This window comes from Arachis hypogaea, chromosome 13, assembly GCF_003086295.3.
Source record: "Arachis hypogaea cultivar Tifrunner chromosome 13, arahy.Tifrunner.gnm2.J5K5, whole genome shotgun sequence".
Taxonomy (NCBI): domain Eukaryota; kingdom Viridiplantae; phylum Streptophyta; class Magnoliopsida; order Fabales; family Fabaceae; genus Arachis; species Arachis hypogaea.
The window spans coordinates 98,587,679-98,605,506 of NC_092048.1; the positions used below are offsets into that span (position 1 = coordinate 98,587,679).

Sequence of the window (17,828 nt, forward strand, 5' to 3'; positions counted from 1 at the left end):
TGACTCTCTAACGTGGGCATTGATGGCTTTTTGAGAGTGTTATTGGCAATCACTTTTCTCATTAATCTTTGCAAGTTACCTCCCCTTTTCTTGCTCCTTTTTGGTCCTGAAATCAAGCAACAAAGTGCATCAAAGTTCTAGTCCCAGTCATGAGTAATGCAACATAATATTTGTCACTAAACTTATGCAAAATCCTCATGAAATCATGTAAAATGCACAATGTATGCTTGAGTCAAGGCATAAGTGAATATTTACCCAAAACTAGCTTATTTCCTAAAGAAATGCATGAAACTAACCTAAAAACAGTAAAGAAAAGGTCAGTGAAACTGGCCAAGATGCCCTGGCATCAATGGTCCAATGACATCTTTGATAGTTCAGATAGACCATCATAGAATATATCCAGAATGGTCCATTCTGAAAGCATGTCAGAAGGACACTTTTTGGTCAGTTGCTTATATCTCTCCCAAGCTTCATAGAGGGATTCACCTTCTTTCTGTCTGAAGGTTTGAACATCCACTCTAAGCTTACTAAGTTTTTTAGGAGGAAAGAACTTGGCTAAGAAAGCCGTGACCAGCTTATCCCAAGAATTCAGACTATCTTTAGGTTGAGAGTCCAACCATACTCTAGCTCTGTCTCATACAGCAAACGGGAAAAGCATAAGCCTGTAGACCTCAGGATCAACCCATTGGTCTTAACAGTATCACAGATCTGCAAGAATTCAGTTAAGAACTGAAAAGGATCTTCAGATGGAAGTCCATAAAACTTGCAGTTCTGTTGCATCAGAGAAACTAATTGAGGCTTTAGCTCAAAATTGTTAGCTCCAATGGCAGGGATTGAGATGCTTCTTACATGTAAATTGGAATTTGGTGCAGTAAAGTCACCAAGCATCCTCCTTGCATTGTTATTATTTTTGGCCATATCTTCTTCTTTTTCAAAAATTTCTGTCAGATTTTCTCCAGAGAGTTGTGCTTTAGCTTCCCTTAGCTTCCTCTTCAGAGTCCTTTCAGGTTCAGGATCAGCTTCAACAAGAATGTTCTTATCCTTGTTCCTGCTCATATGAAAAAGAAGAAGAAAGCAGAAAAGAAAATATGAAATCCTCTATGTCACAGTATAGAGATTCCTTTATATGAGTAGAAGAAAATAAGAATAGGAGAAGGAAAAGATGAGAATCCAAACACAGGGTTGAGGATAGAAGTGTTAATGGATGAATAAATAAATAGAAGGAGATTAGAGATGAGAGAAGAATTCAAAAATTTAACAAAATAAAATAAAAATATTTTAAATTTAAATTTAAAATTCGAAAATTAAAATTGAAATTAAATTAAATTAAAATTAAAACAATTAGTTAATTTAAAAAGGAATTTTGAAAAAGAGGGAAGAGATTTTCGAAAATTAAAGGTAGAGAGTTAATTGGGCAGTTTTGAAAAAATATGATTGAAAAGATATGACTAAAGAAGAAATTAAAAAGATTTGATTTTGAAAAAGATTTTGAAATTAGCAATCAAAAAGATATGATTGAAAATTAAAAAGATATGATTTTGAAGATTAAACTTGATTACTTGACTAACAAGAAACAAAAAGATATGATTTTAAAATTTAAAGATTGAACCTTTCTTAATAGGCAAGTAACAAACTTAATATTTATTTTTGAATCAATCATATTAAATGTTGGTATTAATTTCGAAAATATGAAATGAAAATAAGAAAAAGATTTTTGAAAATCAATTTGAAAAATTTTCGAAAATATTAGAAAGAAATTTTGAAAAAGATTTGATTTTTGAAAAAGTTTTTTAAAAAGATAGAATTTTTAAATTGAAAATTTGATTTGACTCATAAGAAACAACTAGATTTTAAAATTTTTGAAAATGTCAATCCAAATTTTGGAAATTTTTAGAGAGAAAAAGGAAAAGATATTTTTTATTTTTGAATTTTTAATGATGAGAGAGAGAAAAACATAAAATTGACACACAACATAAAAAATTATGAATCAAAACAACTAATGCATGCAAGAACACTATGAATGTTAAGATGAACACCAAGAACACTTTGAATGTCAAGATGAACACCAAGAACTTATTTTTGAAAAATTTTCAAGAAAAGAAAACATGCAAGACACCAAACTTAAAGATTTTTAATTTTTAGACACTAAGAATTCAAGAATGCATATGAAAAACAAGAAAAGACACAAAACGAGAAAATATGAAGATCAAACAAGAAGACTGGCCAAGAACAACTTGAAGATCATGAAGAATGCAATGCATGAAATTTTCGAAAATAATAATTTTTTTAGAAAATTAAGAAGATGCAATTGACACCAAGCTTAAAATTTGACACAAGACTCAAACAAGAAACACAATATTTTTAGTTTTTATGATTTTATTAATTTTTTCTTGGATTTTTTTTTTCGAAAATTATTTTGGGAAGAACAAAAAAGAAGAATAAAAATTTTTTTTTTGTATTTTTCGAAAATAAGAAATAAAAGCTTAAAATTAAAATAAAATTACCTAATTTGAGCAACAAGATGAACCGTCAGTTGTCCAAACTCGAACAATCCCCGGCAACGGCGCCAAAAACTTGGTGTGCGAAATCGTGATCATTCCTTCCTTGGTAACGGCGCTAAAAACTCAATACGCACGTTCATGTTCTTAATTCTGTTTCACAACTTCGTACAACTAACCAGCAAGTGCACTGGGTCGTCCAAGTAATAAACCTTACGTGAGTAAGGGTCGATCCCACGGAGATTGTCGGCTTGAAGCAAGCTATGGTCACCTTGTAAATCTCAGTCAGGCGGATTCAACTGATTTTATGAATTGATAAGTAAAAGATAAATAAAATATAAAATAGGATAGTGGTACTTATGTAATTCATTGGTGAGAATTTCAGATAAGCGTATAGAGATGCTTTTGTCCCTCTGAACCTCTGCTTTCCTGCTGTCTTCATCCAATCCTTCCTACTCCTTTCCATGGCAAGCTGTATGTTAGGCATCACCGTTGTCAATGGCCACCTGTCCTCTTAGTGAAAATGGTCCAATGCGCTGTCACTGCATGGCTAATCATCTGTCGGTTCTCGATCATACTGGAATAGGATCCATTGATCCTTTTGCGTCTGTCACTACGCCCAGCACTCGCGAGTTTGAAGCTCGTCACAATCATTCAATCCCTGAATCCTATTCGGAATACCACAGACAAGGTTTAGACTTTCCGGATTCTCAAGAATGGCCATCCATGGGTTCTAACTTATACCACGAAGATACTAATAACTCGGACTCGGTCCCCTGTATTAGATATCCAAGAGATATCCATTCAATCTAAGGTAGAACGGAAGTGGTTGTCAGGCACGCGTTCATAAGTTGAAAATCATGATGACTGTCACGATCATCACATCCATCATATTGAAGTGCGAATGAATATCTTAGAAGCGGAATAAGTTGAATTGAATAGAAAAACAGTAGTACTTTGCATTAATCTTTGAGGAACAGCAGAGCTCCACACCTTAATCTATGGTGTGTAGAAACTCTACCGTTGAAAATACACAAGTGATAAATGTTAAGGCATGGCCGAGTGGACAGCCCTCGCAAAAGTCTAAGATCGCCTAAAAAACTAATCAAAGATGATCCAAAGATATTCCAATGATATAAACATAATAGTAAAAAGTCCTATTTATACTAAACTAGTTACTAGGGTTTGCAGAATTGAGTAAATGATGCAGAAATCCACTTCTGGAGCCCACTTGGTGTGTGCTTAGGTTGAGCATTGAGCTTTACACGTGTAGAGGCTTCTTTTGGATTTGAACGCCAGTTTGTAACCTATTTCTGGCGCATAACTCCACTTTACAACCTGTTTCTGGCGTTTGACTCCTGAATGCAGCATGGAACTGGCATTGAACGCCAGTTTACGTCATCTATCCTTATTCAAAGTATGGACTATTATATATTGCTGGAAAGCTCTGGATGTCTACTTTCCAACGCAATTGAGAGCGCACCATTTGAAGTTCTGAAGCTCCAGAAAATTCGCTTTGAGTGCAGAGAGGTCAGAATCCAACAATATCTGCAGTCCATTTTCAGCCTAAATCAGATTTTTGCTCAGGTCCCTCAATTTCAGCCAGAAATTACCTAAAATCACAGAAAAATACACAAACTCATAGTAAAGTCCAGAAATGTGAATTTTATTTAAAAACTAATAAAAATATATTAAAAACTAACTAAATTATACTGAAAACTATGTAAAAACAATGCCAAAAAGCGTATAAATTATCCACTCATCAATGGTCATGCTGTCAACGCCAAGTTATCAAAAGTGAACGCCCAGTTAACTTTAGTGAACGCTCCCCTTGCTTCCAACCTTAATTTCACGAGAAAGTTAACAAAAGTGAACGCCCAATTAACAAAAGTGAACGCCCAGTTAACATTTTGAGTGCTGATTGTGAACATGGAGCACGCTTTCTTGATTTAGTTATGGGCCACGCTTTTAAAAGCGTGGCCTAAGGTTCTAAAGCGTGCCTCAACTCCAAAATGTGCCCAAAATTCCTCTTTTCTTCTTTTTAGCTTATTTTGTGCTTTTTTTACTTTTTTTTCTTCTTATTTCCTACAAAGTTTATAAAATCAAAAGATCAAAGAAATATACCATTTAAGCACAAAGAATGCAATATTTAAGCACTAATCATCAATTTCTTGTATGAAAAAGCATAAAAAAATATGACATGATGACATGTCATCATGCCGCCACCACCTCTGGGCCGGCATTACTTTGCTCCACCCCTCAATTCCCTTCTTCTATCGTTTCTGCTTGCCCCAGGTTCCCCTGTTTTCCCTTGCATTTCTTTTCTTGCTTTATCACTCTGTTTAGGTAGTTGTGTTAGCTTTATTTAATTTCAGCTTAGTTTAATTAGATTAGACATGCATGTTCTTAGTTGATTTTAGGTGGTTAGGTAGTTAGGATGTGGTTAGTAGATTTAGGTCTGATAATTGCTCTGTTCTTGCTGTCTGGGAATGGTTAATTCTTCTTTGTTTGTGCTACTGATTTGACCCTGTGCTTAATTGATTTATTGATGCTAATGGCTGCTCTTTGGGATACACAATTTTTGAATTGTGTTCGCAGTAATGATGATGTTGATATTCTATAATACTTTCCATGCTGCTGTTATTGCTAATTTTGGTTGCTGCTGTTGTTTGATGCTTTCCTACTTCATACTGTAAATTCATATGAGTTTGACATTGCTAGCTTCTTGAATAATTCATGTTACCACTCCTCTGGACTTCAATTTGAATTATCAATTGCTCTATTTCAATTTCCATTATGTTATTGCCTTAAGATTAAGGGCTGCTGAGATGTTCTTTTAATTCTGCACCTAAGTGTTTGAACTCAGCCTTGCCTGCCTGTGATTAACTCAGTGTTTTGCTACTGTTTTGGTTTATAATGCTCAATGCATATGAAGTTCGTGTGTAACTCTCATTTGAATCTGTCCTGAGTTATATGGATTAAAAATTCTGCTCATGTTTGAAAATACACCCTTTGCTTATCTGACATTATAGTTGCTAGTTTTGCATGAATCTTTCTGAGATTCATATGACTTGCTGATTCTGTTTGAAATCAAGCTTGAATTATTGATTTGCTGCTGTTTATTTACTCTGGGAATGCCCGAATTACTATCAGAATGCTGCCCAATTTTTCTGATAACTGTTTTACTCAACTTCCACTTGTGAATTGACTTTAGTACTTTTGAATTGTGATTTATTTGGTTTAAACCAAAGCCAATTCATGGGGTGATGGGTTAGCATTTCCATTCCTTTTGGTTCCCTTTCTATTTGAAATGCATTGTCGATGATTTTATTTCTTTTTTTGCTTCTTTCATTACATGTTTTATCATCAATGCCTTCCATTGTATGAATGAATGTGAGCTTGCTTGTTCTTAAACCTTTTCAACTTCTTTTAGTTAGGAACTACATTACCATGCCACTAATTCTAACCTACTTCTCTAACTTTTAACTAAATTGACTTTCCCACTTTTCTTTTTCGTTTTCACTCTTTTCAAACTAACTCTTTTAATTTCTTTCGAGGCATGATACCTGTTGTTTCTTAACAAACAAGCATTCTAAATTTCATTGTATAAAGTCTTGGATTGTGATTTTTGATTAATTTCTCTGAATCCTACTTTTCGTTCATTCCAAGGTTTTATCTCTTTATGACTCACTTCATGCTTTGGCTTTCACTCCTCTGTTGCCTATCTCCTGTTTGTTTTACTTACATATTGCCTATCTTCATGCTTTAGCTTTATTTCATAATCTGTATCCTGGGAATTCTGTCTTTCAGGATGTCTGACAGGAAAGGAAAAGGCAAGGCTAAGGCCAGCTCCGGTAAGAAGAAAAGAGGACAGTCATCCGTTGCTCTATCGGATGTTCTATCGGATGAATTTTGGTGTGAAAAGAACTTTACTGATCAAGAAAAAGCTGATCAACTTGTGCCTGCTAATGACCCAGTCAAATTTGTCAATCTTTACTGTGAACTCAAGTTTCCAGTCTTTGCGGAAAAACGGCACCTCTACTTGGAAAAGACGCTCAAAATACCAATGAAATTAAGGAAGTACACTGAACATCAGATCAAATTGAGAGGTTGGGTATTTCTGGATAGAGATCTGGCAGAGGTAAATGCATCATAGGTCCGTGAGTTCTATTCTAACTATTATAGGACGACCCTTGATGCAGTGCAGCTTAGGAGAAAGCAGATCTTAGTCATAGAGGAGGCGATAGAGGATATCCTCCATTTCCAGCCTAAAACAGATGATACAGATGGTTTTCAGAAGGCCAAGGAGTCTATTAGATTCATGAGTTTTGATTGGGATGCTGTCTGGCATACCATAGCCATTGATCCTGATGTTTCGTGGGCTATGGGAAAGTCAAAGGTAACTCCAGGGGGTATAAAGATTATTTATCTCAATGATGAGGCTAGGATGTGGCAACAGATACTGAGTAATTATGTTATGCCTAGTACTTACGATTCAGAAGTGCCAGCTGCCATCATCATCCTTATTTGGTGCGTCATGGAAGGAAAGGACCTATACCTTCCACGGCTCATCAGAAAGTACATGTCTAGAGTTCATGTCAGAGGCACCCTGCCATTTCCTTATTTGATCACCCAGATGGCTCGTCAAGCTGAGGTGCCTTGGGAGCTAGAGGATGAGAGACCACCGATTGCCGACTGCAAGAAGGTTATTCCGCACAGCAAGCGGTTCGGACCTCTAGGCCACAGACCACCTACTTCTACTACTTCTACTGATGCGGCCACATCCTCAGTAGCACCTTCAGCACCTGCAGCACCACCTGCTTCCGCAGCACTATCATCCGCTTCTCAGCCAGTCTACCATCTTGTGCACCGCCTTTTTTAGCGCCTTGATCAGATGGAGCACCGCAATCAGCGGCATTATGAGTAGTCTGAGCGTCGCAATAAGCGACGCTATGCACATCTGAAGTTGATTGTGACTACTGGGCGTACTTACATCCCCTCTAAGCCTGACACACCCTCGGAGCACTCGGAAGAGGAGGAGGATGAGCAGGAAGAGACCCAGCAGGAGGCGACTCAGCCTGAGCACCCTAGAGAGCCACAGGCACCGGCACAGCCAGCCGACAAAGCCAGTGGCACATCCTTCGACAGGCGACGATAGAGTTGCAGGTGATGATCCTTCACACCCAACTTGACTGAGAGCATCGAGGACGATGCTGTGCTTTAAGTGTGGGGAGGTCGCCGTCTCCGGCGGATTATATTTTGGTGAACCATTTCAGACTTTTGTTCTATTTTGCTTTATTTTGTTTTATTTTTTTTTAGTACTTGCACATTTCTATTTTATTGTACTTCTGTTTATTTTTACTTTGTTGCATTTTGCACTTTGGGCTTGTATATATCTTGGATATTTAACTTGAATTGCACTTTTAGTTTATTAGTTGTGATGTGGAAAAACATGGATTATTAAGTTTAGTTTACTCTTTTGGTATATGAGAAATTGATTTGATTGAAAATAGGGATAAACTAAAAACTTTTAGCTTTTCATAATCACAACATCTCATTTAGTATATATATAATAATAAATGTTGGTCAATTGATGAAATTTTCAAGGAATATATCTTTTTCTTAGAAAAGACATTTAAGATTCACATTGATTTGAGTTAAAACCTTTTGTAACTTGCACGATTTGAGTTAAGATTCACTCTTTTAGTTCTCTTGAGCTTAGCATGAGGACATGCTAATGTTTAAATGTGGAGAGATTGATAAACCGCTATTTTACGGTTTATTTTGTATTGAATTGAACAAATTTTGTCTATTATTCTCACACTTATGCATATAAATTGCGTGTTCTACATTTTCCTTCCTAATTCTGTGATATAGTTGAAAACATGTTTCCTGGGCCTTTAAACTGTCAATTTTAATTACCCTTTATTACCATTCGATGCCGTGATCTGTGTGTTAAGTGTTTTCAGGCTTTATAGGGCATGAATGACTTAGAGGATGGAAAGGAAACATGCAAAAGTGGAAGGAACGCAAGAAAATGAAGTTTTGAGAAGGTGGCAGCGACGCGTACATGTGACTAGCCCAGAAGACAAGCGACGCGTACGCGTGAACGATGCATACGCGTGACATGTGCCACGTGCAGAAATTACAGAAAGTGCTGAGGGCGATTTCTGGGCTCCTTTTGGCCCAGTTCCAAGCCCGAAACAGATTAGAGGCTGCAGAGTGGGGGAATCATTTATTCATTTACACAACTTTCACTCACATAATTTTAGGTTTTAGATGTATTTTTCTAGAGAGAGAGGCTCTCTCCTCTCTCTAGGTTTTAGGATTCTTAGGTTTAGCTATTTTTAATTTCAGATTTCTATCTTAGTTTAATTTAGTTTCTTTTCTACTTTTATTTGTCTTAGCATTCTAGTTTATTTATTTACCTTATTGATTACTTTGTGTTGCTACTTTAGTTTATGAATTCTCATGTTAGATTTATTTTTCTATTTAATACAATTTGAGGTATTTCATATTTATGATTGCTTTCTTCAATTTATGTTATTGATGCTTTCAATTGGTTGTTTGGATTTTATTATCTCTTATTGCTTTTCTATGCTTTTATGTTGTGCCTTCCAAGTGTTTGATAAAATGCTTAGTAGGATTTTAATTTAGATTTTTCTTCTCTTGGTTTTGGTTGAGTAATTGGTGACTCTTGAGTTATCAAACTTCTTTGTTGATTGATAATTGAAAGTTGCTAGTTGATTTGGATCCCTCTGAAGCTAGTCTTTCCTCAGGAGTCGAATTGATTCATCCACTTGACTTTCCTTCATAGTTAGAGGTTAACTAAGTGGGAGCAATAGACAATTGATGTCACAATTGATAAGGATAGCTAGGATAGGACTTCTAATTCTCATACCTTGCCAAGAGCTTTCTTAGCTATTAGTTTAATTTTTTGTCATTTACTTTCCTTGTTCCTTATTTCAAAACCCAAAAATATACTATCTCATAACCAATAATAACTACACTTCCCTGCAATTCCTTGAGAGACAACCCGAAGTTTGAATACTTCGGTTATTACTTTAATTTGGGTTTGTTACTTGTGACAAATAATTTTTTGCATGAAAGGATTATTTGTTGGTTTAGAAACTATACTTGCAACGAGAATTCATTGAGGAATTCTAAACCATCAAAAACCCGCCCATCACTAAGTCATAATGACTTACCAACCATGGAGAAGCTCAATTCTCAGAAAGCACAGATCCTAGCTCATTCTCCTAGAAAAACTCAAAATTTCTGCAAACAGTAAAATATGAATTATCAGTTTTGTTTCCAACTTATGAAAACTATGACTTGCGCCGAACTTTTTCATTTTCGAAAGTAAACGGTTCCCATCTGAAAAAATTATGGCTCAGGCGGACTCTCTGACGACAAAAGTCATAAGCTTTACTCTTTTATTCTTTTCGATTATAATCAGTATTTAGGAAAATATCTTTTTCTTAGTTACTTGCTGTGATGTATTGATCAATTGGGAATTATTATTGTTTATTTCTTATCAATGAAATAAAGCCTACTTTTTTTAGAAAAAAAAAAAAGAAGTCTGCATAATATAGGATGAGTTCTTGCGATTGGTTGAACAGTGAACCCAGGATTTTAAGCTTCAAATGTTGTTAGACGTAACAGCATATACAAACCAAGAAACACAAATAAAAGCAGGGATGTTGACCATGAGGTTTAGCAAGGGATTTGTCTTGTGAAAAATAGAATAACTAATTTTGCTTATATAGTAATCATAGTGTATGACTGCATGTGAGTGACTTGTGTTAAAAACAAAATTGATTCATTGAATATTACACCACTAACCACCTGTTATCGGATTCCAATATTATTTTATAATACATTTTATTCAAACATGGACTTTTGGCTACTTTCGGTACAACGCTGATGATAAATTACTTCCACATTTTATTATATTAATATATTATTTTTATTTTTTACTAATAAATAGAAAAGAAATTAAGGCCGTGTATACGTCATAGGAAAACGTGGAAATGTGAAAAACTGAAAACTGCTGCTTGGCTGCACTTTCATCACTTCAGAATTCAGAGGAAACGGTGCACTCACGCAATTAAACAAGAAATATAAAACTATAGGATATAGTATTATTTTTTTGGATTTAACTAATTCGTGTGTTAAGAATATATTTTAAAAATATAATAATAATTTTTTTAATATTTGTAATAATTTTATAAAATATTTTTTTATAATATATTTAACTTATATTTTAAAAATATAAATTAACAAAATCTTATTTTTTAAAGAAAAAAGAAATAATAATGATACTTTTTAATTTTAATATTTGGTAAATAATTATGTTTTTTAATGTTATTAGAACTACAAATTGAATTATCAGGTTTTAAATTACACAAATCTAACTTTTAAATTTGTGATTTTAAATTTTTTTATCTTTTTAAATACACAAATCTAACTTTTAGATTTTGTATAACTAAATTTCAATACAAATCAGATTTTGATTTGTGTATCTACAAAATTCACAAAGCACTTAATTATAAAATCTGAAGATTAGATTTTTTCATTAATTTTATAACTCTCAAACTTGAGGTCAGATTTTACAATTAAAATTAAAAAAATATCCATTATGAAAAAAAGTTTTTATTTTTAATATTAGAAAATATGTGTTTCGTTGTATCATAAAAATAAAAAGTGTATTAAAAAATTGTGGAAGAGAAGTAAAAGAAATCTAAAAGTCAAATTTAAAAATCTGAAATCTAAGAGTTAGGTTTGAAATCCAAAAATTTGAGGATCAAATTTGTGTTTATAATTTTTTATTATTTTAAATTATAAATTTAAAGGTCAGATTCGTATATTCGTTAAATTTATTATTAAATTAGACCTTTTAATTGCTTATCTTCACATTAAAAAAAAATCAACTTATCTACACTAATAAATAACACAATATATTTGCTCATTTAAAAAATAATTAGCCTAAAAAAAACACACACTTATTCTATCTCTAAAAAAATCAGCCTAATAATGAAAGGTTGTTGTAATGTAATGTATTGTGACAGTTCGTACCAACAATGCTGTGGCCTGTGGGGGCTAATATAGCAAGTCAACTGTCCATTAAAAAGCAAGTATAATTTGCCGTTCAAGGCAAACTTTTTCTCTTTGTTTATAGAAAATGACGTTTGGAATGAATATGAATATGGATGTTAAATATAAAGAGAAATTGATAAAATGATAGGTGGACGAAGTCACATAGCACCAGACCACCAGTAATAGTATAATACAATAGTAAACAACAAAAAATTCAAATTAGTCTTCAACAAATTTATAATGTATTTTAAATAAATAAATTACTAATAAATTCTAATTATTATAAGATAATTAAATCTAAAAAATATCACTTTAAAATAAATTATTTCTATTTAAAATAATAAAAAAATAATTTATCTGATGAAATTAATTTTAGAATTTTAAAAAATAAAAGTTTGTTGAAAAATAAAATGTCTAATTTAAAATTTGTTGAGATCAAATTAAGTGTTTACTTGTATAACTACACTGCATGTACACTAAAATTAGTCATCAAAGTTAGTTACTAGTATAAAATACATGGTAGAAGATAAAATACAAATTAAAAATAAATTAAGCTACATATATATTTATTCACAAATACATTGGTGACTGATTTTAGTGTACAAATAACATTTTTGGTAATGATAATATAATGAATTAATAAGAAGAGGAGAGTGATGATTGAACCGTACCAACGAAACTGTCCTGTATGTGATCTCTCTCAAAGATTTCAGCACCTTTGAAGGAAGCATCAGTATTAGAGGTATCTACCCTTTTCTGCTTTCTGTTACTGTAAGCCCCTTTTATATTTTGATGTAACAGTACAGTCTACACACACATCTTTGCTCATATTATTGTTATTCTTCAATATCGATCTGAGGAAGGTTTTAACTTTTAACTAGTATCATCGAAGTTTCACCTACTCTTTTCTTGATTCTTCTTCTTTTCTTTTTCAATTCATAATGAAAAACAGAACAGTAACTGAATGGTAAATATCGTGATTTCTCATCTCTGTTCGTTGAATATTTCTAACTTTATAAAAGTTGCCGAATTGTAAATTTCTTTTCTTTGGCTTTATACTCTTACCATGATCAAGATCCCCTTTAATTTCCTGTTTTGGCTACCTGATTTAAGACATATTATAGGAAGAACATAATGAGAACAGATTAGAAGAGCTAAAGGGTAGTTTAATAATTAAGATTATAGACATAATTTACCATACAACTAACATGACTAATTTGATCCATACAAGTGATTTTCTCCCACAAAACCATGGATGCGAAGGCTCAAATGTTTTGTTATTATACGATGGTTATATGAAAACTAACAGGTACCTGAGGAAAGAAAAGAGAACATGGCGGGAAAATACTCTGAAATCAAGTTTTTATATTAGAAGACCAAAACAAACAATATGTTCAAACTTCCGAGCAACTTCAGCATGTGTTTTTTCTTTTGTAGGAACCAAACTCATCTTTTGACTCTTAAAGGACTTATTGGGATTGAGCAGTTATTTATTATTTAATAAAAAAAAAACAGTTTATTTTGTTAGGAGTTAGGACTAACTTTTCTTATATCAGCAAGCACTATCAGGTAGGTTATTATGACTCCAACGTTACTTCCACCCTGTTAAAGTATGTAGCAAACTTTATTTGTGGCATTGAAATTTTGTACTTCCCATGCATTACGCTGTGTTTAAACTTTATACATAGTAGCAAGTACTATTCTTGAATCTTGAAGTCACTCGTTATTTCTGTTTGCTATGGCAGGGGGCATCTATAAACTGAATAAATAGTGTTAAATAGACTTATTCGTTCTGTCACATAGTCTCTGAATTGAGATTACATGTCCATTATCATGAGTTGCTTTTGCTTTAGAAAAGGTAACCCCGCCAAGACTAATCATGACCAATTCGTCATTCTTGCTTCCGAGACATCCTGTAAGTACAATAATCCATATTTTCCCACTTTAGTATTTTATTTTGAAATCCTACTTCTTGGATTGATAAGGGAAAAATCTTTTGAAAAATGATTTTAAGTCTTTCATTGCATTTTCTAAACTTTTCCGACCTAAGTATTAAATGTCTAGAACTCTGAAGCTTCCTATACCATTTGACAGTTACTGTGAATGAGGTTGAGGCTTTACTTGATCTGTACAGAAAGCTAAGTGGTACAGTTATTGGTGATGGTTTAATTCACAAGGTATTTTCATTTAGGTGTATTAACACCTTTCTTATATAAGAGCCATATTATTTATGTTACTGAATTTTCTTCACATTTAAGTAGCTTTCTGAAATGATTAGTATTGAATCTTATCTGCAGGAGGAGTTCCAGTTTGCACTTCTTAGAAATAGTAGTAAGCAGAATCTATTTGTAGACAGGGTCGGTACTTAAGTAAAATTTATTTGTTTTCTTTTAACTTTAATGGATGTAAACAGTTATACAAGTTCAGTGATAAACATAAAAATTTAATACATCAATGATGCTGACATTGTATCTTTTGAAAATTGAATGCAGGTATTTGATATGTTTGATATTAAGCGAAACGGGGTTATCGAGTTCACCGAGTTCGTTCGGTCTCTGAGCATCTTTCATCCTAATACATCACCAGAGAAGAAAATTGAATGTATGAAATATGAAATTATTTGTGTTTAACAGAGAAATCAAACGTTCTTCCACTTGTGTGAGTTTTTTGTTATTGTCATATATGGCATTTATCATTAGATTAGAGCCTTTCTGATCTACTAATTACATTGATGAGGACCTGACTGTCCTAAAAACATTTTCTTACAGTTGCATTTAGATTGTTTGACCTTAGACAAACTGGATACATTGGACACAACGAGGTTAGTACTTCTTTTCTAAGCTTTCCATTGTGCTTGTGCAAGTGCTTCTTTTATATGCATCCTTAGTTTGAGGAGTGTCTAAGATAGAAAATTCAGATATAAACAAAGATAATATAGATAAAAACAAGACATACAAATTATGTTTTTATTTGTATTCTCAATATCTATCTGTATTTGTATTTTTGTATTGAGAGAGTTACCAAAAAAGAGCTAAGGTAGCGTTTGTTTTGAGGTACTGAGATAGAGACTGAGAGATTGAGATTCAGTATCATGTTTGTGATTTGTTGGTTCAGAGACTAGTACTAAAATTTTTGTTTCTGTCTCCAAAATTTCAGTATTTCAGTACCTCCAAAAAGTGGGGATACAGGGGACTAAAATTTTTAGAGATACAGACTGAAACTTTAATAACATTTTATATCTAAAATACCTCCATTTTAATTAATTAATTTTAATTTTACCCTTTAAACAAATTAAATTAGAATTTCATTCTTGTTTCAATTTCTGTCTCCCATTTTGCACCAAACAGAATACTGAGATTTATTTCAATCTCTGTCTCTTAGTCTCTGTCTCTCCGTCTCAGTTTTTCTGTCTCTGTCTCTCCACCAAACGCTATTGTTCTTTCCAAATTTGCACTTCCTTCTTATGTATCCTATTATTTGTGCATAATGTTAAACATGAAGTTGAAGGAAATGGTCTTGGCAACTCTGACTGAATCAGATGTTACTGTTCCAGATGATATTGTTGAATCAATTGTGGGAAAGGTTCCTATTCCTAGCCATATACTTATTTGTTATCCTTTAATTTCTTTACTATTTCCCTCAATCTTATATTTCAAATATGATATTTTTCAGACAATGAGGGAAGCTGACTCAAATGGAGATGGGAAGATTGATGGTAAAGAGTGGAAAGAATATGTGAGAAAAAATCCCTCTCTTATGAAGATGATGACTCTGCCATATCTAAAGTTTGTCTCTCTTCTAATCAATGAAATAGCATCTCATTCTCATATAGAGTGTGTAGACTCTGTTGATGTTGACTTGGCACTTTTTCTATTGTTGTTAGGGATATAACTCTGGCATTTCCCAGCTTTGTTTTGCGCACTGAAGTGGAACACTGCTAACCAAAAATGCACTGTGGAACCAAATTACCACATGGAAGCTCCTTTATAGAATGTGTAACTAACCATGTTAAATAAAAGCATGTCTAATATGTTAGGAAATTATTTTAATTTCCTAATTTGTTTGTGGGCAATAAATATATTAATTGTAATCATAAATTATGCTATTTCAAATTAAATAATTTATATAATGAAGATCTCATTTTTTGTTATAAATGCTAATTGAATAAGTTATTATTACTTTTGATTTGGAATTAAATGAGAATAAAACTAGATATTATCTTTTATTCCTTAGATAATTATCTTTTGGATTTTAGATATATTATCTTTTGGACTTTAGATACTATTTATATTTGGGCTTTAGGGTTTAATGGGTGCCATGCTCAAATATAAATATGCTTTCAGGGTTTCGGTCCCCAATATACCAAAGCCGACTTTGTTGCTCTTTCCCCATCAAAAGAGTTGCAGTTCAGCCACCTAGGAATACAGAAGGCTTTGGTTGAGAAAGATCGAAAGAACCACAAGATCTAAATCCTTCCATCAATTTCTGACTTTTATGAGTAAAGGTACGCTTCCACATTATGATATATTTTTGGTGATTCAATATGAATGATCTGGGTTATTGAAATTAATTTATTCCAACAAGTGGTATCAGAGCCATCCATAATTTAGTCATCGAAAATATCTCGTTTTTATTTTGGATCGACATATGCGTATATATGCGCTGTCTACGTTTAATATTGTTGTGTAGCAAAACCGTAAATCATGAATAATATTCTGTAATTCTTTATTATTATCATACATATATGTTTTATTTTGTGTATGCGTCATATGAATAAAGCTGCAACTGTTGGACGAACACAGATTAATTTTTTTTATGCTAATGGCATGGATTGCAGTTCCTTATATGCATATATATGTGTATTATCATGCATGGACATTTGTATATATTAGACATGCTTTTGTGAAAATTAATTTATTTAAAACATTAGGAATATGGTAATATGTAATTCATGCATATATTGGTCAGTCCAAAGGAAGGTCTATATTTGGCCAAATTACATACACATATTGATGGTAAATAAATATTTGGGTGACAAATTAAGAATAAAGTAATGCTTATTATTTATGCGGATAATAATCGGCACAAAGGAAGTTTATTGTTTGGCCAAATAATAAGCATTGCACACTTTTGTTTATTTTTTATTAATTATGCGGTCAATAATCGGCCCAAAGAAAGGTTATTGTTTGGCCAATTAATAGAAAATATATACGGTAATAAATAGGTTGCGAAGTTTAAGTCTCCATGTGCGCATTAAGTCGGTCCAAAGAAAGGTTTAAGGTGTGACAGGAATTTTGACAATATTTGATTACTGCAATGAGAGTATCACTTACAGTTAATTTTTCTATCCAAAGATTGAAAATTAATGTTGTTCTAGATATCTCAATATGGATTTTTTTTCCCATTATTTAACTAATATTTACTACATGTTTATTTGTTCTAATCCAGAAACTATGGCTTTAGCTACCAATATTTCTGCACAAATTAGCAGTATTCCTGTGCTGAATAGTTCAAACTTTAAAGTTTGGAAGGATACCACGGAGATTGTCCTCGGTTGTATGGATTTAGATGTAGCTCATCGAGAGGAGAAACCCACTTCCACTCCGAAAAACCTCAATGAGGTTAAAATAGAGAAAGGGGAGAGATCCAATCGAATGAGCATTATGATTATGAAACGCTCAATTCCTGAGGCATTTCGGGGCTCAATTACTGAGGATAAAGATGCCAAACAGTTCCTAAAGGATGTTGAAAAATTCTTTACTAAGAATGAAAAGGCGGAGGCAAGTAGTCTTTTGAGCAAACTTGTCTCCATGAGGTATAAAGGTAAAGGAAACATAAGGGAGTACATTATGGAAATGTCTCATCTTGCTTCAAAATTGTAAGCACTAAAGTTAGAGTTGTCTGAAGATTTACTCATGCATTTCATTTTGATTTCCCTTCCTGCACACTTTGGGCAATTCAAAGTGAGTTATAACACTCTGAAGGACACTTGGTCCATAAATGAGCTTATATCTCACTGTGTGCAAGAAGAAGAGAGGTTACAGCAAGATGAGACTGAAAGTGCTCATATGGCTTCATCTTCTCAGTATAAAAGAAAGTGTGATACTACTGCGATGTGCCTTCTCAGAAGAAAAAGGCTAAGAAACAAGATCAAGTTTCAACTTATTTCTTCTGTAAGAAGGTGGAACACATGAAGAAGGATTGTACCAAATATGCCACCTAGCGTGTAAA

The 17,828-nt window shown here is 33.1% G+C and overlaps 1 protein-coding gene and 1 non-coding gene across 4 annotated transcripts; both read left to right on the top strand.

Moving 5' to 3' along the window:
* Nucleotides 1-418: 418 nt before the first annotated feature.
* LOC112739055 (small nucleolar RNA R71) lies at nucleotides 419-526 on the top strand. Its single transcript, XR_003169995.1, has one exon. It is a non-coding gene; the product is annotated as a small nucleolar RNA R71 (small nucleolar RNA).
* Nucleotides 527-12,206: 11,680 nt separating this feature from the next.
* Nucleotides 12,207-16,334, top strand: LOC112732420 (calcineurin B-like protein 7). Of its 3 annotated transcripts, XR_011869823.1 has the most exons (10): nucleotides 12,207-12,339; nucleotides 13,343-13,512; nucleotides 13,692-13,774; nucleotides 13,895-13,954; nucleotides 14,090-14,198; nucleotides 14,366-14,418; nucleotides 15,099-15,179; nucleotides 15,270-15,382; nucleotides 15,481-15,592; nucleotides 15,941-16,334. XR_011869823.1 is itself a non-coding variant. In XM_025781142.3 (9 exons), the coding sequence occupies exons 2-9, from the start codon at nucleotides 13,419-13,421 to the stop codon at nucleotides 15,536-15,538; spliced, it is 651 nt and encodes a 216-aa protein (XP_025636927.1). In that variant the 5' UTR covers nucleotides 12,207-12,339; nucleotides 13,343-13,418; the 3' UTR covers nucleotides 15,539-15,751. The 3 variants fall into 3 exon arrangements, 2 of the variants coding, with proteins under 2 accessions (XP_025636927.1, XP_025636928.1); XM_025781142.3 differs by lacking the exon at nucleotides 15,941-16,334 and having other exon boundaries at nucleotides 15,481-15,751; XM_025781143.3 differs by lacking the exon at nucleotides 15,941-16,334 and having other exon boundaries at nucleotides 12,279-12,368; nucleotides 15,481-15,751.
* Nucleotides 16,335-17,828: the final 1,494 nt, after the last annotated feature.